The sequence below is a fragment of the Temnothorax nylanderi genome, unplaced genomic scaffold (genome assembly GCF_030848795.1).
Source record: "Temnothorax nylanderi isolate EJ_2023f unplaced genomic scaffold, tnyl_v1.0 TNYL_tig0103_pilon, whole genome shotgun sequence".
In the NCBI taxonomy this organism is placed as follows: Eukaryota; Metazoa; Arthropoda; class Insecta; order Hymenoptera; family Formicidae; genus Temnothorax; species Temnothorax nylanderi.
Genome location: NW_027249165.1, coordinates 42227 through 67642, shown reverse-complemented (window position 1 = coordinate 67642; position 25416 = coordinate 42227). Strand labels below are relative to the sequence as shown.

Here is a 25416-nt window from a genome sequence, read left to right as displayed (position 1 = left end):
AATTGCTTCTGCGGTACGTTTTACTCTTCGCGATGGCGCGAAGGAGGTCGGCAAGCGGGAGCGAAAGTCGAGGGAGCTGAAACTGCTCCGTCAATCGGCCGGTAGTGAGACGGGGGTGAAAATCGAGAGAGGCCGGAGGAGAGAATGGAATCGTTGGGGGATGCTCCTTTGGTCGTGGCGAAATGGGAGAGAGAGGAAAAAAAAAGAGAAGAAGAGATCGGAGAAGAGATCCCTCTTTCGCGAGGTAGCCCGCGCGCGAACTTCTACCCTCTGATTGAGTGGCGAGGGTGACCAGAAGGTAGAATCCCGATCGGTTCGGAAGGGTGTGAGGGGGCATCCGGCAATTTACGGACGTCCGGCGAAACTGATTTCGAGGCGACAGAAATTACTTCTTCAGGAAGTCGCGGTTCTCCCTCGCTCCCCCCTTTCCATTTCCCCCCTCTTCATCTTCTCCCTTTTATCTCTCTCTTTCTCTCTCTCGCTATTCGTTCTCATACCGAGTTTTTTGGTTCTTCTCATCGCGATGTGACTCGCCTCTAGGGTACCGTATTCTACCGGTTTGCAGCGTTACCGGCGAATCTCTCGTTCGGTCGTGGCGCAGCATTGGGAATTGTGGATTGCGCGGAAACAGACGTCACATTCTCCAATTTTTCTCCATTATATATTGAGTGAGAGACACAATTTTATTTTCTATCTTATCGCGTGTCATTATTGTCACTAAAGGTACGTGTCAAAGGTACGTTCAATTCGACAGATAAGGTAAAAGAAGCTCAAGTAATTTATTGAAATAGTAGCAGAGAAACTATTTTTCAACTTTATGACAAATTTGAGGAAATGGGGAATGTGAATCTTTTGGTCTTGTAATCTTCAATTGAATTCGCCTTCAGCGTGCGCGCGGTTCCTTCGTATTGGTTTTCTGCGGCCGGAGCATCGGGATTGTGGCCGCATCGATTTGAGACCGGCGGTAGCCGTGGTAAATTTCATAATACACTTCTCGAGGATAGTAGACCGATATTTGACTCGCGCCATACGCCGTTTCTCTCGTTGACTCTTAATTAAATTTTTTGCCGATTGTACGCGCACAAATATACGAATGATGCAAAGCTTTCAAATATTTTTCTGAAAAAACCTCTATGTAATTTTCTTCAGATAATTCATCTAAACTGAATTTAAAAAATTTCAAAACGTCATGTAAAACATTATATGAAAACGATGTGCACAAGTTTATTAAAAAATATCAATGGTACATTTTTTAAGTTTTGATTAAATACACGTGTAATTAATTATCGGATTACAAATGTAAATAGTAACATTGATTGACGTTTGATTAATGGAAAAGATTGCTTCATTGTTATCAGAGTCAACAGTTAAATGACTGAATTAGAGACAAAGGATTGAAGCCATTTCTTTCTGTTCGTAAGGCTGATATATGGGAGACCATAAACAAGCATGGGAAATCTACTTTCTAGCCCGTGGTGTAGTTTCACTATGGCTGCCAAATGTAATTGAACGAAATAAACGTTGCAGCAAAATGCTTTCACTTCGTTACATCGCCAATACACCGAGACTGGCGGGATTTCATTCGCAATCTTTTCACCGTATAATAGTCCGCCATTAACCGATTATCTGAATTGGCAGTTTAAAATCGTTCGTTTCTGCGGCTTTTATCGTAGACTTGCGAGATGTCAGGATATATTACGAGCACAAACAATATAAACTCTATATTTTACATCTTCTTATTTTTATATAATATAAATAAATATAAACTTGCAAAAAGGATTCGCGACTTGCGACGCTTAAAACTTACATTTCGATCACTATTTCCAGCGGCATAATCTTTAATCAAGCAATGTACCTGATCCATCTGCTTGAAACAGAACGAATAAAAAAGAGAAAGAGAAAAAAGCTCTCGTGACAAAGGCGTTTTTGTGACTAGCTTTTATATAATGTAGTAAGCCTGGATACCTCATGTAGATATAATCGTGCATTTCACAGATCAATTCATCTACGTCTCTCTCGTTATTTCCGTGCGTACGCGACGTTTTTACGTTTTACGTTCGGTCGTGCGGAAGTTTTTAATTCGCACTGCGCTAATTAGAGGCCCGGTATCGACCAATCGATCCGTGAAATACACTCGCAAACCCCGGCGTGCAGACGATAAATTGAGCGGGGTGTGCGGAGTTGCGCGAAAGGGCTTTTCCTCCCTCCTCTACATGGAGAGCGGGACGCGAACACGAGCTCTCGCAAGGTTTTTACCGGTTTATAGCGAGAAGGTTGTAAACGCGCTGCATTACATGCACGAGCGCGGTCGATCGGTGCGCCGCGGCCGTTCGGACGATGCAGTGTTTCCTGGAAAGACACTGCGATTCCAATTATTCCGCGGATCTGCAATAATTTTTGTAATTCCGATAATTGTAATTATTCATCTATGTATCGACGTACCAATGTGTGGACGTATACCGATCGGCAGCGACACAGAACGCGAATCTGAATGCGCGTGTTCCGCGCGAGTACGCGCATAAAGTCTTATTAATGTCGCATTACGTGTAATCACTTGCAGCAATTGCATGCGTAAAATAACGATATACCTAATATAATTACGATGAGTCGCGAGCGAGTTGTTACAGGGCCGTTGTATAGCTTGTAATCGAGATTACAAATGAGGGAAGCGTTAATAAGCGACGGTGAGTATCACAGTCGACCGGAGGGGTAGAGCGACGATTAATATGTCGTCAAAGGAGCGCCACTTTGGTACGCCCGCAATTTCTGAGGCCTGTGGAAAACGTGAGCCGAGCACTCGAGTGCTCGGGCGTTGAAACAATTAGGCGGAAATGCCTCTAATGGCGCAGCAGCTGCTCGAATTTGACTGGCAAAATTCCTGACGGCGCGGCGTTTCTCCTCAATCTTCATCCGCGTCTAATGCATGACTCTGTAACTACGTGACAGTTGCTTTGACGGCATTATTCGTGATGGGAATTCGCGAGCCGAATGGATTATTATTCGGCAAATGATTATGTAGAAATTACGAGTCGCGCAATTATGTTGAACAATATAAATGTGGTATAATAAAATAAAACTACTAGTAAAAGAAATATATAAAATTAACATTTAAATGATTATGAAAATAGTTGAACTACAGCTATTCTGGGAGCGAGCTTGTTATCTTATTTGCGGCAGATTGTACTTGCTCAGTTTAGGCTTCGGTTATAATTGCGGTGCTCATGCCGTCGGAAGATCTGCCTAGTGTGTTACAAGATTTCAAAGAGGTCAATCGGATAAGCTAATCTACTTGCAATGCTGCGAAAAAGAAGGTTATTGCAACATCTCGCATATCTAAATGCGATTTATCCGTTAAATGACAAATTAAGTGAAAACTTGTTATAACATTTAAGTTTTGATTTTATTATCTCAATTATAATCATTATGAAAATTTCCGCAGACAGCATCGAAAATGCTGTCGTAGATGCAAAGATTACACGTGCCTAGAATTAAACTGTTATATTTAGAAACTGTTATATAAGTTTAAATAATAATACACAGTAATTAGGATTTGCTGTTAATAACATTGCCATGTCCCATATAAATGGTTTCAGATGTATAAAAGTAATAAAAGATTGGATTAAGCTGTCATATTTTTTGATCCGAAGCGATAACATTTTGTGAACGACCGCGCGATGACATTTTTTTTATTTTTGAAAAAGCTTTCAATATCAAGCGGAAAAACTATTCCGCTTTCATGTATTCACAGCAAAAAAAACTCGGCAGAAAAATAATTTCTCAATAACCACTTATTTTTACCGTTAATGTACAAACGAAATACCTATATATATATATATATATATATATATATAAGCTTTCGAATATACAAAAATAAAAAAGCTGATATACGATTTCATATATAATTAATAAAAAATTAAAATTTATCCATTTGTAATAATACTAACTAATATCAAAGAGATCAGTTTTTTTAAAACGCATTAAAGTTTGAAAAACTATTAGAAAGAAACTCAATTTAAATTAATCAAAATGAATTTTTCGAAGTTACTTGGAGACTCATTAAAAATTTATATATGCATTAACAAATTATCTAGAAAGTAAATTTACTTATTGATTCCATTAAAGAGAATTGAATTTTATCTGCAAAAACTGCACGACTCCCGACGAATGGAAATATTCGCGGAATTAATCGTGGATCGTCGTCGCTATCGTAGAAATGTCAAATGTCGCTATCGTAGAAATGTCTCTCAATCTCCGCGCTTCTTTCGATTCACATTGACGCACGTGGCGCAAGGGGATTATTGTAATGAGGCATAAGCAATCGCTTGATAAGCAGGAATCACCGCATCATCGATAATGCAAAGTTGCCAAGAAGAACGTGAAAGAGTGCGGCTTATCGGTGGAAAATCCCTCGATACGGCTCCGTATCAAGCATGTTTACATCGATAAGTACTTGACGATCGACACACGATGGTACTCGGGCCGTGCTATTCAGATTGTAGACGCTTCGTGAAATACGTGAAATACACGAACTTCTCGCAACATCATTTTCATCGATTTTCGTTTCGCGTCCACGCGCGGCCCCAATTTCACCGACGTTTATTCGATGACACCACCCAGAAACGTGCTGCAAAACACACGATAAAACGTTTCGCGCCGGTTAACAAGCGAGAATCGTTTATTTACATGCGATGCGCGCGCGCGCCAAGTTGCTGTGTAAATTCAATGATTTTCTCGCGATAATGAGACTCGCGCGCGCGCGCGCGAGACTTGGACGATCGGAGAGAAATATCAAAGGAGGAACACACCGCGCTCGATAAAGTAATACGGCGTCCCGTCGATTTTCTTTTGTATACGGGCAAATAAAAGGGTTTCGCAGCCGTCGCGCGAAAGATTCTGTAAAAGGGGTACGGGAAAATGGAAACAACCAGGACTGCCTCCGATAATTGGAAACCTAATCAATAGAGCGCAATCAGTCAACCATGATGCATCGTTCAAGGGAGAGATGCAATTTATATACGCGCGTGTACCTATATATATAGGCACCACACAGACACACACACGTGCAGAGATGCATACTGGCGTCGTATGTATCTCTATCCACACGGAAGCGCTCCACTTGGGAACAAAGAATTATTGGCTCCCATTCTGTTCCAGAGTTACCAACGGCATCTGTCCGTCCGTCCGCCGGGCTTCCTTCCACCCAAGTTTGCGTCCTCCTATGTCCGACCGTGCCGCCGTATATCAACTCCGCACAATTCGAAACATATCGCCCGCTGTCTCCTCCTTTGTGTCTTCGCCGATTCTTCTCGCGTAAAACCCGTTTTTATCGCTATCCATACGCCTCGGAACCCTTTACCGCGATACGGCGCGCTGAGAGGGAGCGGCGGGAGGGGTGGGGGAGGGAGGGAAGGACGTGTAGTCGACGAGAAATCACCTGGGTCCGGCTTTCAGAGAGGCCAGGAGCGGAGAAATCCGGCCGCGCCATCATGTTTTCACGATACGATACATTTACTGGCACCCCCGATGTGCGACATGACTTATATCGCATCGTACACATTGTTGTTGGAAACGAATTTGCCATCTGAGAATCTGCGCTCGTATCGACAGTATTGATAACGTTCTTTTAGCGTCAGTTCCGCACGTTATTGAATGTTATGGACCAATTGATATCGCTTATCAATCCATCCGCCAACTATTCAATTATTGAGGATGTCAAAATTGTGTGTCACGATTGATCTCAATTATAAAACTACAAGAAATATGACAATATAAACTTCACTACATGAAAACGTGAGTTGCCGATATCGGTTTTTTCGGTCACAGTCAGTTTCACATTGATTAAACATCTCAAACTGCATGATATCGTTTCTTGATTCCCTTTAAATGTTTCAATAATCAAGAGTGACATGATCGATCTGATCTGAAAAAGTGAGAGCAGCGTGAATGTGGATCTCACAGTGCGCTACAGAGCATTATTACAAATTTTCTCGATTCTCTCTCAAATTTTCTCTTAAATTCCTCGAGTCGTTCTCCAATATTCAAGCTCGCCGCAGCTTCTAAGGGTAAACCCATGCGGTAAAGGACTCCATAATGTCGTGTCGGTTTGCTGAACCCACTTTACTCCCTTTGCGGAAGTATCGCGATACGTTCTCGCGTTAATTTCGAGACGCGATATGATTAAGCACATGATTAGCGACTGCCGGGTGCGACCGCACGCCGGAGCGCACCCCGCGTATCTCTGCACACAAAGTCTTTTAACGGGTATATTAAGCTCGCTTCTACGGCACACCTGTATGTAGGTTGAGCCGCACAGCGGCCTGTGTATTATACGCGCATAGGTAGAGGTGTTTGTATACGTGTATACGTGTTACCCGCAACGAGTATCAGATGCCACGTACGTTAAATGGGACACGGTATAACATCTCGACGAGCTGAGGCCGGGAGTGTATGAGGGCTCACCGACACGCGAATATATAGATAGGGGGAGAATAACAGCGACACTGCAGGAGATTTGTGCGGCGTCCAAGGGTTAATTCATGGAAATCCACCTGAGCCACGCCCTTCAAAACGAATTGCACGTCACGAGATAACGCGCGGCGAGCTACACGGCTCGCGTTACCTCTTACCTCTGTACGCTTTATTAATTGTTGCTCGCGAGCGCGCGATCCGCGAATTTCTTCCACGAGCAGTCTCGCTCGTGGGAGCGGGCACAGTTGCGAACAGTTTGCGCTCGCTTCGGCTGATGGTGAATCCTGTGGTGTTTTTCGTATTGATCGCGCCGCGCGCGTTTCGCGCGACGTGTTGCAAGTTCACCAAGTTCGGTGAAACCGCCTGTTCGGATACGAGCTGGGGATTTGCTGATGCGCAAAGATCCCAAGCCCCCCTCCCCCCGTATTGGGAGTAACTACCGAATCTGTTGGCGAGAGTTCTGTTGCCGGACTGTCCGCGAGTTCTGGAGTTCATAAACTATGATGCAACGCTCAATTTTCATTTCCCCCGTATTCCACGCTACTAACACGAATCTTAAGATTATTATACCCCGATATTACTGGATATCACAGCAACGAAATTGCAGACAACGTTGAACAAGACTTATATATCATTTAACGTGTCATTATATACCACTTTGGCGAAAGGTAGTTATAAAATTAAGCTAATTTTTGCAATTAAATTCTATACTTTTCAATGTGATAATAATGAATAGAGAGCTGATACGCTCAAATGTACACAGGCAAGAGGAAATTACTCGTAATTTCTCGTGTCTGATGTCACAATTCAATACGCTAACTAGCGTAAAGCCTTAAAGTCGATTTCGTTTGCATTACGTCTGATGACTAATTCGTCGTTGACGTTCCTCGTGAAACAGTCTCTTTGAGCACGTAGCTTCCTACTGCGTGCGTGATATTAGGTACAAGGTATCGGGTTGTACGTACACGCTGGCCGGGGCTACAAGGGTATCGCAAACGTTTTGAATGGAGCTTTGCATGGCCACACGACCGATACGTAGATATCCGCAAGTGGACATTGTACAATGGCCGCGCGTTTGCGTCATATCCTGCAGCTAATTCATCGAAATCCACCGAAACCACCCACAACCAATAACGGACGCGTATACCCGGTGGCGTGGTGTGTGTGTGTGTGTGTGTGTGTGTGTGTGTATGTGTGTATGTGTATATGCGCATATATATACGACCGAAGGATCACGGATCAAGGACTAACTGTGAGCTTGGCAGGTTATCACTGATTGTCGCTCGGTAGATGCATCTGATTATATGTTACGAGTGGACGCGATTAGCGAGCGCGATCGCTGGTTTATCGGCGAGATTTCCGCGTGCAACTGACAGGATCTTGTTTTACGTATACGCACTTACAGATGAACCCGAACCGTGATACAATCAAGATCGAAAGCCGTGCGAGAGCCACTCTCGCGGCACTTCCTCGAGAACACCTGCGTATTTTCCTACAGTTTTACATTTCAAGATCAATGCATCAATGGGTAAGCAGATCCCCGTGTCGCACGTTCGACGGACCCGCAAATGCACGGGAAATCTCGCACTAACCAAGTGGAAACTCGTTTCTCTCTATCGAGAGACGAGCGGTATCAAGGTTTATGTATAGCCATGCTCGCTAATTCCGTATACTCTGCGAAAAAAAAAAAAACAAGTCGTTGTAGAAAATGGCCAACGCGCACCGTGTGTCCGGCGATACTTTTCGTTCGCAAACCGGAGAATCGAACGATATCGGACGGCAGTTCCTGATACTCGCAGCTATTAATTCTTGGGGCAGGTGAGAAAGAGCGGGGAAAAGAGGGGACGAGAGGTTATCGACTTGCCCTTCCGAACCGCATTTCATGTTTCGATTGTCGCGTGTACGCACGTCTCATTCCCCTTTGTACGCTCGAGCGTTTCTCCGCGCGATTCATGCCGCGCCGCGGTATATATCTAGCCCGCGTAACGGAAATCCTGCATGGTCGGTATACATGCTCGGGGTATATTTACACCGGAATCGATGAGAATTACGAGTTAACATCGCCGGCACACACTAGCAGCGACCACCCCTGTGTGTCGGAGAGACCGCCCTCAGGATTGACAGAATTAGGGTCGCTTCTCACGCACTCTCGCGAAAGCAACAGGACAATGTTAATGGCCTGGATGTGCATACCACATTGTTCCGCGACAGTCCAGACCGGAATGCATGACGATTTGTGACACGGCCACGTGACACGTATTATTTAGTAGTGAATGGATCTGCGGTTTGTCGTTGCGACGAGAGCTAACGCGTTTAATTAAGTTTACGTACGAGCGGTAGCATTTTTTTCCTCCTGTTTCGTTTAATTAAAATTCGACAGGAATCATTTTCCTCGTTATCACTCGTTCACGATATCGCTTTATCAGGATAAATCGAGATTCAAGCGTTTTCTTGAACGGCGCGGAGTGTATGTTACTCCAGAAAATATGTGAATTGAGATCACTTTGATCTCGGGTGTAACTTTGATCAAATGCCACTATTTTATTCATTGAAAAGCTGAGCGTAAAGATGCAATTTTACTCAATAAAAGAGAACGTTTGCGCATGACAATCGTCTAGCTGGAATATTTATTATTCTCAAACAACGATATCTGATCAAAGCAACTCTTTTATCAAAGGAATCAGAGAGTGCAAAGTAAAATTGATTAAAGATAACGTATATTATAAACGTATTATAATTAATTCACCATTCCCGTTTCAAATCACACTTGACGATCTATCGAAATTTTTTTTCTATTTAGTAAAGTAGAATACGTGCGTCCCGAATGAACGTTTTTACTAAGGATAACGATGCAAACGTACTCGCGTTTCATCTGCGATCACAGACTAGATGGGATCGCGATTAGGATCTTTAGCGGAACCGATGCGGGTGCCTCGCGGCCTCTCATTTAACTCGCCGTAATTGCAGAGTTTTTTATCTATCCTGTGTCTGTGTGTGTCGGTCCAGCGTGCACGCGCGTATTCACGATAGCCGATTAAATCCCCGTACATCGGCGATGGCGGCACTCCTCCATCTTTTAAACGGACGGACCGGCGCGGCGCGGCGCGGCGGCTCTCGGTCGAGTGCTCCTCGAGTTTTTGCTCGGCCGTTGCCGTCGCTAATGAGACCGCAGCCACCCTACTTTTTCCTGCTTTTCCTCTTTACCGGAGAACGATGCACGTATTCTACCTACATACGAGACTTGGGCGTAAATTGGCGGTAGTGGTGCACGGGGGAATAAAAAGCGAGAGGCACCCGCGACGGAGGATCTGAAATTACGCCACGGTCTATGCGGCACGCGCTTCTTTCTTTTCGCTTCTTTTTTGTGCCGGCACGCCGGCAATTACCGCTCGATGCCGTCTGCGAAATGTCGCCGTGGCGGAATTTCGTACGACGAACGAGAGCCTAGAACGAGTTAGGGTGCAGTCGTGCGTGGAAATAGGAAGTATCTGTTACTCGAGTACCTATAGTAAGAAAGCTTATGAAGAAAACGGAAAAAAAACACGCGAATGAAAAAGGAATCCATCTATCTTGCTTTAATGCATTTAATGCATTTCAAATTTTCGAGATATCTTAGGATTGATAAATATTAAACATAATTAGAGATATTACTATTACGTAATTTTGTAAATTTGTAAGTTTTTTAAACTCGCGAATATTTATTTAATGTAGCACAGTGTGCTATGTATTAAAATAACATAGTTAGAAAATTGAAGTTAAAAAAAGATAAAATCAATTTTTAGAAAGTTTGCAGAAGTATTATGGTTTACCAGTGGCTGGATTGTCGCAAGAGTAAATATGGAATGTGACTTCCGTCGACCACTCCCTGATGGCCCCGGAAGTCGATAAAGCAAAAGATTCTTCTCCGTTGTCGTCGTCCTTTGCGATTATCCTTCGCGGGGGCGAAGTCGTACCATATATTACTTTCTTTCGTGATATATTGCTCTGTTGGGAGAACAAGCATCGAAATCGGGATACGTCGAAAATTATGTTTGTTCGGTCAGTATATCGTCTCTGTGCCTCTTTAAACCTTCAGCTACCCGGTAATCCTAGCTGATACCACTATTTCGCAATTTCCATTGGAAATTGTTTTCCCTCGACACACACAAGTTATACATGTTCAATCAACAAAAATATTGAGAGATTTCTAATTGCACCGATGATTTATTTCTCAAATGTGAAATGTGAACGTATTTCAATACTTGAAATATTTAATATGTTGAAATATATCGATTAAAATATTCAACGAAGAAAAAATATTATTTCTCCTTTCTTAAATAAAGTCAAATGAAATAATTCTCTTTGTTACATGTTTGCCAATGGTGAACAATTCTACTCTTACATGATAATTGACACGCGGAAAAATTAATTATTAGAACATCTGTAAGCACGGGCTAGCGTTAAAGTTTAAGTTAATGTCGGAATAAATTTTGTAAGAGACTCTCGGAGAAATTTGCGACCGAAGTTTTCATGATTCAATTACTACTACTTCGAGAAGATAATTGTTAAAAATAATCGAAACTCCGCAGGCGAATAAACGCGATGAATAATGCATCGCTACGTTGAACAAACTCTATCCCTGATACTCGCGATATTGGTCGCCGCGTCGGCGGAGCTCTCGCGGCGCTCGCAATTTAATTAGTTAATTTCAGATTGTAAGCCGGACTATAAGTCTACTTGTAATTTGCGGCGTCGTAAGTTCAGAAATTAAATTAACATTTACGCGGATGTCGTTAGAGAATTCGTTGCAATGATAAAACTTTGATACATGCAATCTTCTTTTAAGTTTATATAAAAGATGTCAATATTTTTCATCAATAGATACTGCCATCAATAAAACAATTTACTTTATATTAAGAGAATAATAACTATTAATAAAATGTAAAGAAAAAACAAAGCTTTTGCAATCTTGTTTCTATACTGTTAAATTTTACAAGACTTACATTATTAATTTGGATAATTTTGGTAAGCTAATTGTAAGACAAATTACGAGATTGCAAAAGTGTCCTTCAAAATTAAAAACAACTGTTCCAATTTAATGCAAATATATGAAGATTATACATGCATACATGCATATTCTATTTTTTGTTATAAAATTATCCGATATACTTATGGAATGCAATATGCGGACAGGAAAGCTTTATCGCGCTCGACAATTTTTCTGGGCGCGGTTCTCGGGCGCAATTCAAGAGCAGGACGAGATGCATCATGCAAAAGGCGCGTGGCTAGTGATAGGAAGGAACTGCGTATGTGCGTGTGGGAAGCTTAGCGCCGACGTAAGGCTATAGTCGAGAGAAGAGAGAAGCTTGAATTGACGCTGATTGGGCGTGCGACAAACATCCGGTCGCATTTCACGTCCCACGAGTCCCACGACAGGGAATGCGCCTCTCTTTCTTCAGTCTACACCGCACGCGAGATAGATCGAGCGATTGCTTCTCGTTTTACAGGGAGAGAGCGAGAGAGCGAGAGAGAAAGAGAGAAAGATAAAGTTGCATCTCGTATCTCGCGCGAATGCGCTTCCGCCTTTTACTCGGCACGTGTTATACACGCTCGCGTTTAACAGAGGACGCTGGACGGTTTCTCGCGACAGTATCGTTGCGAATTTTCTCCGCCCACTGTTGACGCGCGTACATTGAGAACATCGTGATGACAGTGTAATCGCGATTTCTTAGATTAATGGCGAAAGAATTATTCAACGGAGATGAATGTACTTTTTGTCAGCGGTGCAACCGACGGAAGTGAGATATTATTTCGTGGCTCTCTCGCGGGGAAGACTTGCGACGTTGAAAAAGAAAAAAAAAAGAAATGAGCCGCGCGACACCGTTAACGATAAATTTCCTGCCGCTACCTTTGTGTCTCGGTATCCTACTTTAAATAGCGTTTACGCGTCACTGTCCAAAATGTAAAACAACGATTTATCGCGCGATAGCGCGCGCCCGCGCACAAAAACGGCGATGCATAGCTGCAGACGCCGCGACAGCTGACACTATCGCGACGCGACGAGGCAGAATCCTACGAGGGATCTAAAATTGCCATGTTGCGCGCTCGTGGATTCCGCTAATTTGTTACTGCCATCGCGATAATGCATTTTACTACAAGAGCGACGTCGCGGACTGAGAGAAGGCGTTAAAAATATTTATTATATAAGAGTTTGTAATACATTTTTGTATAAAATACTAATAGAGAAATATAATTGTAATTTATCACTGTAATAATATCTTTGTAATTTTATGTAAATAATAGCTAATTCTTTTGTATAATATATGGATATATCACACATTTGAAAAATTTTTCCGATAAACATTTTCATTTGGCATGAAAAAATGTTAATTATAATTTTTCTAAATTTTACCTAAAATATTCAAAAAAAAAGGCAGAAAATTTTAGATGACAAAACAATCTAATTTACATGATTCAACGTGGACGGATGAGATACAGCCGGACTTGATTAGATAATCAATCCGAGTAGGTTCGTATCGGACATCGATAAATCGCACCTAGTCCGTCTTGTCTTATCTAAATTGGCAGTGCAATTATAAATACCGAAATGCAATGTCTCGCAATACAGTTTCCGCAAGATATCATCGTATGTTTGCCAATAGGATTGTGCAGCCTGGATTATACAGATGGTTATAAAGGGCTATGTCAGCATAGATGTGATATTACATGTCAATGTCTCGTACTGGCCTGTATTAAACTCTGTGATTGACGATAGGAGCCTCGGATACTCGCGCATTGTGATCGGCTACAGAACTCCACGGTGTCGCGGCTTATCTATTAAGATTGATCCGCGTAAGATCACGGCATTATCAACTAACCCGATGGCGCGTGCATGAGGATTTATGCCCCAGTCTCTTGGTCTCTAGGTATAGTATCGTAGTAACGAGTCATATCATACATCTCGACTGCCCGGTCTCCAATGTGATGCACGTTGCAGGATTATAACGAATATTTTATGGTAACAGATACGCCCGTTAGTATTGCAGCGAAGTAAATTACGATCTGTCGTCGAGGGAGAATTTTCGCGGTCGCGTAAACATGCGGTTTACATTCTTGAAGCCGTTTGCAACTCGGCACTACCGTCGCGCCGCATGAAAAATATATCCCGAACTTTTTCGCCTGACATAAGCGATATTTCGGGGGAGGGGATCGATTTTCTCAGAACAATCTCGTCGACTACGTGTCGAAGAAAACTTGTTAAGCTCTCACTCAACGAGACCGGTCGCGTAGCGCGCGCGGGCGCGCACGGGGGAAATTATACTTTAATTACTTCGATTCCCGTGCGAGAAAAATGCGAAACTTCGCGTGTACGTAATGGCTAAAACATCGGCCACGATGTAATTTCCGCACCTTTGGAAATATCAGCGCGGCCTGTGACGCTCACGCGACACACGTTTCGTTTCAGGTATATCTCGGAAGCGCGCACCGCCTGCTGTGCGATCATTATTATCGTATATTTTTCAACAAATACTTGCTGTACTTGCATGTCGTCTCGCTATTGTGACAGACTGAATAGAATCGTAGAACCGGAGCGAGCGTCTCAGATTGTCGGGGTTGTTCGTCTCTTCTCTAATTAACTGTGAATTTACTTCTCTGTCTGACGGGCGTCGTATAGTCAGGCAATCCTAGAGGACTGTGGGATATCGAAGAAAACTGGAATTGGGCCAGTTATATTACGGAAACATATATATAACCTTTATATATAGATGTAAGTTCGTGTGCACATAGATATACTTGCGCTCGTACATTTAAATAGGATCGTCTCTAAGACCGAAGGTACCTGCCAATTCGCTGAGTCCACAAACTATTTCGTCTTTGCGCGGGTTGTTCGAGCTTCCTACACACGAATTCTCAGATAGTTTACAACGGTAGACGAGATCTACGCCCGCTAAAATTCACGACTATCTTCGTTTGCGCACTGCTCGTTTGCCAAGTGAAAGATCAAAGGGTACGCTGTTCGATTTTAAAAAGCATTCAAAATTTCTAACATCGTTTTCCGATAAAATTAGAGAGTTAAAAGAAATTTTATTGCTACAGAAAAAAAAAAACGGTAAAGATGTAATTTCATTAATAATGATTAATTCAATATTTCAGGCTCTGTTATGTTGTTATAACGCAGCATGTAATTAGAGATATGAAACATCCTGCAGCATAGTCAATGATAATTTCATGCATCTATTCTTTGATTATCAAAAGTAATTAGTATAATTTTCCTGTACGCGATTTTCTTGATAACAACCGCACGTATATTTACGTATAATGGATGGTGTGCCAGCTGCGTGACAAAAATATTTTATTACTACGGAGCATGGAAATATGTTACCGCGAAGTTAGATTAATGCCCTTTGATACTACCGATATTTCTGCATCAATAAAAATTGCTTTCCGTGGAATTCCTGCTGGTGTTATACATTCATTATCTGCGAAATTGCGAAAAAAAAACTATACACGCGCCTTTTTTCCCACCTATTATCTGTCGCGTTGATGCTTCTCGTGACTCCGGACTTCGATAAAAACGGCTCGCAATTATCTCGACTATTATCGAAATCATAAGACCGTTGTTACATTATCGGTATCTGTGTATCGTTATTATTATTTCCTTAATTATTCCGACGGTATTATCTCACGAGATCGTTGTTTTGCTTCTTTAATGGCCAGTAACAATTCATTATTTCAAATAAAAGATTTCAGTTGCTGATATCAATGAAGATGTTATTGATTTCACGATTATAACGTGTCTCTCTACGATAAATTATTTCCTGCGGATAATTGCCAATCGCGTTCGTTTAGCCTGATACCACTTTTCCGCGTCGTTGCCGTGTGAAAAAAAAAGACGTCAATGGAAATTGTCTACGACTCGCGAGATTCCTGCCGGAAGATCCCCCTACCAGCGAACGTTACACGCGACCACGCAATTTCAGAGTTACGAACTGGCTGGCGCGCGACGGTCAGCCAACTCGCGGCTCTAATTGGTCTGCTTTGCCTCGCTTGATTGCATACAAAGTAATTAAAAGTGTCGCCATTTTACTTCACCTATCGTCAAACGACTCGTCTCTCGCCATTCAATACTAATCGCCCCTTGTAAACTCGCTTCCGCGGCGTCTTTAACGGCGTATTCTCCGTTGCAGTTGCATGCTATTATTGCAGCACTATTGCGAAACTATCGTGTATTTTAAAGTTTACATAATCCCACTACATAGCAATGTGCAAAGTTTACGCTCTTCATTTTACATTCCTACGATAATTCTTGACCGAGACGATGAGAGTCAACGATCTGAAGAAGTTGTACAAGTGTTTTTCGATGAACACGTTGGGTTATTGTGCAAAAAGAGTTTGTGAAAGTTTCGCCAGCAGCAGATGCCGCGCGTAAAAATCTTGTGCTAATTAGGCATTATCAAGAGACACGGTAGTGTCTCGTGCCAAGTACACGCGGAGCGAGACCGACCGTGACTCTTTTACGCGACGCGACGGGTTGCGAGTACCCAAGATGTTGAGATCTCGATAACGAGTGAACGGATCAAGTTCTAAGTAGGCTTGATCGATAGCTTGGGGTCGACTTTGGGGGGGTATCTCCTATAATATTTTCCGCTACGTGCCCTACGAGCGGAGATATTGCGACGCAAAGTCCAAATGTGAAAATTTATTTTTAAGATACGGAGATACGTCGTCGTCTCTCAATCAATATAACATATATATATCAGAAAATGTCACTTTCACTTTTTCGACGCTGGCGGCGCAGGTATCGCCAGTTTCGATATCGCGCGCGTATTTCGATCGATCTAGTAGGCAAATTAAATAAGGTCGATAGACTTATCGGTCAGGAGGAAGATTTCTATTTAGGTAAATTAGGTATTAGGTATATAATACATATTGAGTCAATTGCTTCATGTTTATCTGGAGAGATTTCGTATCCTTACATCGTATTACCACCGCTGCCGGAAAAGAAGGTTCTCTACGCTTGGCAGAAAGTGCCGCTAGGGAATTTTTAAGTCGATTCTTATGAATCAAGCTTGAATTCGACGTCTAGGTATCCCAGGTTGCCGATGACGAGGTCCAGATAGTGCGCTTCATAGTTTTCGGTGTCCAGGTGTAATAATACGTTGAATTCGATGTCTACGTGTCCCAGGTTGCCGATGACGAGGTCCACATAGTGCGCGCCGTAGTTTTCGGTGTCCAGGTGTAATCGTACGTTGAATTCGATGTCTAGGTGTCCCAGGTTGCCGATGACGAGGTCCACATAGTGCGCTCCGTAGTTTTTGGTGTCTACGTGTATTAATACCTTGAATTCGATATCCACGTGTCCCAGGTTGCCGATGACGGGATCCAGATAGTGCGCTTCATAGTTTTCGGTGTCCAGGTGTAATCGTACGTTGAATTCAATGTCTAGGTGTTCCAGGTTGCCGCTGACGAGGTCCACATAGTGCGCTCCGTAGTTTTTGGTGTCCAGGTGTAATAATACGTTGAATGCGATGTCTAGGTGTCCCAGGTTGCCGATGACGATGTCTAGATAGTGAGCTCCGTAGTTTTCGGTGTCTACGTGTATTAATACGTTGAATTCGATGTCTAGGTGTCCCAGGTTGCCGATGACGAGGTCCACATAGTGCGCTCCGTAGTTTTTGGTGTCTACGTGTATTAATACCTTGAAATTGATGTCTAGGTGTCCCAGGTTGCTGATGACGAGGTCCAGATAGCGCGCTCCGTAGTTTTCGGTGTCTAGGTGTAATAATACCTCGAATTCGATGTCTACGTGTCCCAGGTTGCCGATGACGAGGTTCACATAGTGTGCTTTGTAGTTTTTGGTGTCTAGGTGTATTAATAACTTTAAATCTGAATGTAGGACACGTAGATATCGAATTCGAGGTATTAATACACGTAGACACCGAAAACTACGGAGCGCACTATGTGGACCTCGTCATCGGCAACGTGAGACACCTAGACATCGAATTCAACGTATTATTACACCTGGACACCGAAAACTATGGAGCGCACTATCTGGAACCCGTCATCGGCAACCTGGAACACGTGGACCTCGAATTCAAGGTATTAATACACCTGAACACCGAAAACTATGGAGCGCACTATGTGGACCTCGTTATCGGCAACCTGGGACACTTAGACATCAAATTCAAGCTTGATTTATAAGAATCGACTTAAAAATTCCCTAGCGGCAGAATTAAAATTATGTCATGACATAATAAAAATTCGCTGAATTAAAATTATGTCTAGACATAATAAAAATTGGACGAATAATAGTAATCTTTCGGAAGTAGAGGTTTTAAGCTTGAAATTTAAATTTTATTCATTTTAAAGATAAATTTAGTGTTCCTTCAATTTTTGTGAGAAATGTATAATTTACTTTTACTTAAATATTATTAATTTTTATGTATTTGTTGGTATTGCTAATTTTGTGAATAATTAAAAAATAAAAAATAAAAATGTTTTGCAGATCCTTGCTTAACACTACAAAATAGGTGATATCAGTACAAAATTACCTTTTTCAAAAAAGGTAAAAAAAAGTGCCAAGTACACGCAATGTATTTTGTAAATTCAAAATTTAACCTAAGTGGTAGCTTTATATCTTTTTCACAAAATTATATTATCTAACTTAACTCAAGTGACATGTATTTCAAAAAAAAAGATGTAAAATCTTTAATTTCTTCTTCACAAAATTATATTACCTAACTTAACTCAAGTGACATGTATCTAACCTAAGTGGTAGCTTTATATCTTCTTCACAAAATTATATTACCTAACTTAACTCAAGTAACATGTATTTCAAAAAAAGATGTGAAATCTTTAAATTAAATTGCGCCAATTGTAAAGAGAATATGTATATTGCTTTGAAAGATAATTGTTATGCAACTACTTTAAAGAAATAAAACCCAAGTGGTATCTTCGTATTCCTATTCAAGGGTCTTCCTATTCTAAACCCAAGTGATAATAGCTTCTTAATTCTCTTTAACAAATTTTTAATATTACAAAGAATCATTTTAATTACAAAGAATTAAAGAAGTAACAGTACAAAATAAAAATATTTAATTAAAACAAAATAAATAAATTTTTCTTGTAAAAAAACTTGGCGCTGCTAGACTTTGAAATTTAAACATTAAAATTTAAACATTAGTACTAAGATTTTTGATTAAATAAAAAACAATAAACATAATTTAGGGAAGAATGCGACAGGAGTAAAAAAGCAGCGCCAAGTTTTTTTACAAGAAAAATTTATTTATTTTGTTTTAATTAAATATTTTTATTTTGTACTGTTACTTCTTTAATTCTTTGTAATTAAAATGATTCTTTGTAATATTAAAAATTTGTTAAAGAGAATTAAGAAGCTATTATCACTTGGGTTTAGAATAGGAAGACCCTTGAATAGGAATACGAAGATACCACTTGGGTTTTATTTCTTTAAAGTAGTTGCATAACAATTATCTTTCAAAGCAATATACATATTCTCTTTACAATTGGCGCAATTTAATTTAAAGATTTCACATCTTTTTTTGAAATACATGTTACTTGAGTTAAGTTAGGTAATATAATTTTGTGAAGAAGATATAAAGCTACCACTTAGGTTAGATACATGTCACTTGAGTTAAGTTAGGTAATATAATTTTGTGAAGAAGAAATTAAAGATTTTACATCTTTTTTTTTGAAATACATGTCACTTGAGTTAAGTTAGATAATATAATTTTGTGAAAAAGATATAAAGCTACCACTTAGGTTAAATTTTGAATTTACAAAATACATTGCGTGTACTTGGCACTTTTTTTTACCTTTTTGAAAATTCTGTTTACGCGAATAATGTAAATGTTCTCAAGTAGACAGCGGTTTTTCGGACTCAGAATTGAACGGCTTATTTCCAAATCATTCAACCCATTCAGACCATTTAAACCATTTCTTTTTAATTTATATCTTTAAAAAAATATGAATTATATGTTGCGAAAAGCTGCAAAATACTTCATATAAGTATAAGTACTAATCTATACTTTCAGAATATAGACTTAAGATTTAGAAGATGAGTTCGAAATAAGATCTCTGATTATTTGCGGAACGCAAAGTGGGTTAACGTCAATCAATAATCACGCTGCCGTTCTAAAGACAAAATTGCTCATGCATTGTACGGATTTACCTGGATAGCGGTCCACTGCTGATAATGTAGTGAGTGTAGTACAATATACTGATGATGGAGACGAGCAGGAGCGCCAGGACGCAACGCTTCACCGTCGCCTGCTTGACGACGTAGCGCGGACCGACGGCGCCTAATAGAGGAACGCCAGCTTCGCTTGCGGATATCCTCATCACCATCGTCTCATTCGACGACGTCTCTGCGGATGCGACAACGCTTCAACGTGGATTATCGCAAAGTCTCCGTCCTTGAGCGAGTCGCGGGACGTGTCTGCCCGCGGCGTGCAAACGGTGCTGCTACGTTAGTCAACGGATCTGCCGGCAAGAGGTCAGGTAGCAGCTCCAAGAATTGCCGATGATCCCCAGCGAGCGTTTCTTGCGTCTGCACAGCACGGAGCACCTTCGTCGCCATGGACTCGCGTTTGCAGTCTTTCTTCGGGCATTACCGTGCAACATCGAATCGTTTCAACGAACATTAATTTACTAATATTATTTTATATATTAATTTATAACACTAGTCTTTCTCTCGTTCCGGGCGAATTGGCGTATATATAAATTAAGGTTTCCTTTAACTTCTATATAGCTTCCTGACGTGAAAGTGATATCGGTAGATCCAAGTACTCGAATTTGAGGAAAGCCAGCGGTTGGAATCAAGTTAAAATCCCAGCTTGGGGCTACTCGTCGTTTCAATCCCACGATCGATGAGATACCCTTTGACGAGGTTAACGAACAGCATCAGACCGGGACCTCTCGACTCTCGATGCGTTGGTCGAACGTTTTCCCCCACAGCGGAGGTGTATCTATTTAGACCGGCAAAGGGAATCCCCTGACGAAGAAATTTCGAGACAATCGTACTTGAGACGGGCGAAACGGATTCAAAGTTCATCAGACGCGCTTAATCCCACTAGCGTCGCGTACGTTTCTAGGAAACAACGACGGCGCGCGGCGGTCCTCCTGGAGACTCTCGATCCAACCGGTCGCGAACCTGATCAGGCCCCGGATCAAATCCCCTCGTCCGTCTGTCGAGTAACATCGATGATGTCTCAGCATTGAGGATCTGGACACCACTTGTTGCACTTTCGCGGTATGATCGCCATTTCGCAAGCGGCACGAGACCGCGCTGTCGATCGCGAGTCGCGATTCTTTAACCCATCTGGCCAGGTTACCATGGGTCCAACAACCGTTATTGAGATCTCAATGTCGAGACGCGCGACACCTCGTCATCTCTAGGTTCTGCGAACGCGTATTAAGGAAATCGCGACGCGTTCTCTCACGGGATGATCATCGCGAAACGCACGCCGTTTCATTGTCGACATTTCGGAATCATCTTGTCTCCGGGCAATTTCGTTGTAAACGAGGCGCGACCCCGCCGTTCGGCTTTCGTGCCTCGGAACAATTCGCCACGCGAGAGATGGACCGGGGGCAAGCTTCACATTCGTGTCCTCGCGAATTCTTGCGGATCTTCCTGTTCGTTCACTCGCTCGGTCGCTCGCTCGCTCGCTCGTTCGCCGGATAGCTGCCGCCTGTTTCCGGTGTCGTTGCACGGCGAGCGGGTTCACGGCTGAACCATTTGTTACGGCGCACGACCGCCCCTAGACACCATCTTGGACCCCACGACGTGCAAGCAAACCGACTCACTCGTAAATTTCGAACGCTGCTTCGTGTCTTCCGCCCGACCCTCTTCTCATTCCCGCTTCTAGTTACCCCCGCCGCCCGGCTCCTTCCCTCTATCTGTCAATTAGGAACGATGTACAGGCGCAGTGTTTCTTACGCGAAACAATTTTCGGAGTTTATTTCTTTGCGTCGGCGACCCTTTTCGTGCAACGTTGGAAAATCCCATGATATCGCTCTGTAACAATCATAGAAAGAAAAAATTAGAAAGAATGGATATGAATATAACGTAATGATATTGGTGCTATACATATATTCACAGGTTCATTAACCATGCATTATTTTATGTTTAAAGCAGTAAATAACGGTTTAATAGATTGGAAGATATCATTTTTTAAATCTTTTTATCTGCAATTATTTCAAGATTATGCAAATAGACGTCAATCCTACGAGTTAATAATTCCAGAAGAGATGATCGCGCGAGTCATCTCGGAACAATTAAACGACAGCACCTAGCTGATTACGGCGCCTAACAACTTCAATTAATCGACCATAGTACAGCCATAGTATAGCAGTGCAGCTTTCTCTCGTGCCACTAGCCTCCTCCCGACTAAATTTTTTTTTCATCGGTATACATCCGCCTTCAGCAAGAAGTCCATTAATCAGTCCTCCCCCCGGTCTCCCATCTTAAACGAGCGACCCCGCGGCGATACAAACTTTCATTTTATCTGTTGTATTCGCGCGAGCCCATTCGTCGCCGGACTCTCTGGATACGGGGGTAGGAGTAACGAAAAATGCGATAAAAGGCGCCAGGGATAAATTGAAAATGAGACTGCAGAGCGGTAAGAAATGCGGGAAAACGTGGAAATGGATAGAATCGATGTCAAGGAGACCCTCCGGAAGAATATCACCCTCCGCGCAACCCGGCGCGTCCCATCTCCCCGCGTCTCCCGGGAGCTGACCTGACATTTTTCCCAGGGAAAATATTGATACCGTCCACAGAACGCGCCAAGCTGATTTCGAGGAATCAAGCGGAGAAGAAGAGAGAGAGAGAGAGAGGGAGAGAGATGAGGGGGAGGGAATGGATGCGGCAGCTTCAAAAAAGACTTGTTCGCCGAAGGGCGGGGATCCGTGCTGCGACATTGGCGCACGGAATTTAATTACACGGCCGGAATGACTGACACGCTAATGGGTGGACGGGGTAGCCCGTCGAACTTCGGCAATACCTTCCCCGCTTTTCTATTCCCCCGTCCCCTCGATCGAGATCCTCCGTTCTTTGACTCGCTGACGTGTAATGATGGGATAGTTCGTTCGGAATGAAACTTGGCGCTCGGCAAAACGAATGCTTGACGCGAGCGCAACGCGTGAAGAACTGTTACGTGTTTACGTGCTAGAGAGGAAAATAAAATAGACAATACTTTCTTCAATGTTATCTATTGGGCTAATCATTTTTAATGCACAAGGCATTCATATAACGTGACAAAAGTGATTAATATAAATGTAATGCATAAACATTTGCAAATATTTGTAAAAAATATTTTTTTCTGATCTTATCTTTTGCTATTTGATTATATGACCATAAATTTAGGTGTTATAAAGGTACTAACATTAGACACTATAAAGATGTTATAAAAAAAGAAGCCAGGATAATATCTTTCTAAATCTCCCACACATGATATCACAAAATGTATTCAGCTATTTATTCTATGTTCTTTAGATAACCTCAAAGTTATTTATCTTGCTAAACAAAGACAGTAAATAAAGTTTATAGCTGTAGTTACTTCGTTTTTATGTAGATATATGACAACATCCATACTGAATTCTTCCAAGCACGTTCAATCCCGTGTAATATATTTTCGTCTTACGCACCGAGGCAACTTTCCTCGCAAATTCCGCGCTGCGCGCGGAGTCGATTCGTTTATCGCAGAGAAATAATTCCTACGGGGTTCTCCTTCTCGATTTACCCAGTGCCGGGTGCTTAATTCGTGAGACACGTTTTGGCTCCCCGAGAGGGTCGTTAGTCGGATGCATCACGTGCGCAGATTTAGAGGGAGAAGCCACGTAGGTGCACCGGGGCCGAGATTGCACGAGGAAACTACTCGATTGGCACGAAATGATTACCGCAGGTTCTTCCTGATTATTCGTTCGAACAAAACCATCTTTCTTCCTCGCCCCTGCCGAAGAATCTTGGCGAAGCTTCCTTCTCTTCGTTCGCCCGGGCGGATCCAATTTCATTCAAGCTACCTAGAATATTCCGCCATGCACATGCATGCGCACACATACCGACCCATCCACGACGAACGTATTTATAAGTACCCGAATGCAACTTGATGAGGTTTTAATTTACAAAATGTGTTCCGTGTAATCAATTCCATTCCTTCCTTCAATTCTATCTTTTTTAGAGTGAAAAGTTTCGACGAGATTGCTATCAATAGTTAATGAGGGACGGCTCCCATGTGGCAAAAGGAAGTTTTCGAACGTCGATGTGAAATGAGAAATCGATCTGGTACACCTCGGTGTATACACAAACTTAAAATTATGCTACATAAATATAATAAATATCGAGTATAGAAAACAGGTAAACTAGATAAAAAACGATAAAAATGGCCAATCTTGTTTATGAATGTTTTATCATATGTTGGATGGGGGAAAAACAGCATTGATCGGGAAGTGTCACTTCCCAAAGTTTCTTGCGGCATGATTGGTGCGCTTCTTTTTAGTTCGTCGTGAAACAAAGCACTGCGAAAACGGGAATCTCCCAAGAGAGTGTTTCGTAAGTATAGAAATCTCCCAAGTGAGACATATTTCTCGAAGATAAGGCACGCGCGAAATTTATCACTTTCTTCGCTAAAAAATAAAAGAAAAATATAATTCCCTTTCCGATATAACTTTTTAGATGTAAGTTTTTACATTAAAATATACAATACCAACCAGAATTAAGACATATAACAGTGAATTTCATGAAAATTAATAATCTACTTCGCGTTAAACGTTGAAACCGAGTAATAAAGGATCGATTTTTTCTTCCTCAGAAAGTTAGATCCTTATTTTTCGATCCTATCATCTCGATATATATGATATTATCAATAAAGCGATTCCGAGTTTATGAGGTGTTTTGTGATCCATGAAAAACCCTATATAGCATCACGTGTTAATGCACACGGGCCAACTGCCATTGTTCGGTCCCTGCAAGAATTTCAAGGTAAAAAGCGGCATCCAATGGCCATGCGTATAGATATATTAACCATGGATATGTTGCCGCTCCATTGAGTTTCAAAGCGTTAATAAAGAAATTAGCAATACACGGTGAATACAATCAATATCGCGGAATTACCCAAAGTTCGGTTTCCGAAACGACTGATAAACGAAATTTTTTATTTCGCCGCGCCGGTCGCAATATGTCACGTTGTGCTGCGTGATCCTTGGATTATAATCTATCGTACATAGAGGTGTTATACCTTTTTTTTTTCTTACCGGCTGTATTCGGCGGCGAACACGAAAAAACAACGGCCGGAAATAACGCCTATTGCGCTCGCCGGCTGACCGGTCTCTCGCTTTCCGGCGCAATTCGTTGCACGTATACACGCACGACGTGTTTCTCCTGCCCTACACACGTGAAACGGTCCGCATGTATGTATTTTTAGCCGGAATAGAAGTGCGAAATTAAATCCGAGAAACGCGTACTCACACACCAGTCATCCCGCGTACGTTCACACGCCCCCCTGTTGCTCCGGTTGCATATGCGCTATGATATCGCGATATAATATGACCCAACCATCAGACCGATGTCTCTCTGCGACTCTCGTCAGAAGCAAAGACGGTTTTTGGTTCGCGCCTATATGCGCGAACGGAACTTTCGCAAAATATAATATAAGTCATACGGCCTGCCCAATTCATTATTTATGTGTCATGCTTGACGAATGATCTCGTTCAATACGCAAATTAAAATCGACGCGCCGCGAAATGCGCGGTACCGAATTTATGCACTGGCAACGCATTTCGATGAAGCCCGATACGATGAAAGACGCGAGATATTTGAGTGTTTAGACACATATCATAATATTCCTCGAATTTAATTTCGCGCTTCTGTTCCGGCCAAAAATACATACGTACATGCGGACGTTCCACGTGTAGGCAGGAGAAACACGTCGTGTATTGTAGCATAATAAAATC

General features: G+C 42.1%; 1 protein-coding gene across 1 annotated transcript in view; it reads right to left on the bottom strand.

Moving 5' to 3' along the window:
- Positions 1-25416, bottom strand: part of Sfl (N-deacetylase and N-sulfotransferase sfl) — a 113856-nt gene that overhangs the window by 55572 nt on the left and 32868 nt on the right. Inside the window, exon 2 of the mRNA XM_071711971.1 lies at positions 19637-21481. Within this exon, the coding sequence (XP_071568072.1) occupies positions 19637-19812 (176 nt within the window). The 5' untranslated portion in view covers positions 19813-21481. The remainder of the gene's footprint in view (positions 1-19636; positions 21482-25416) is intronic.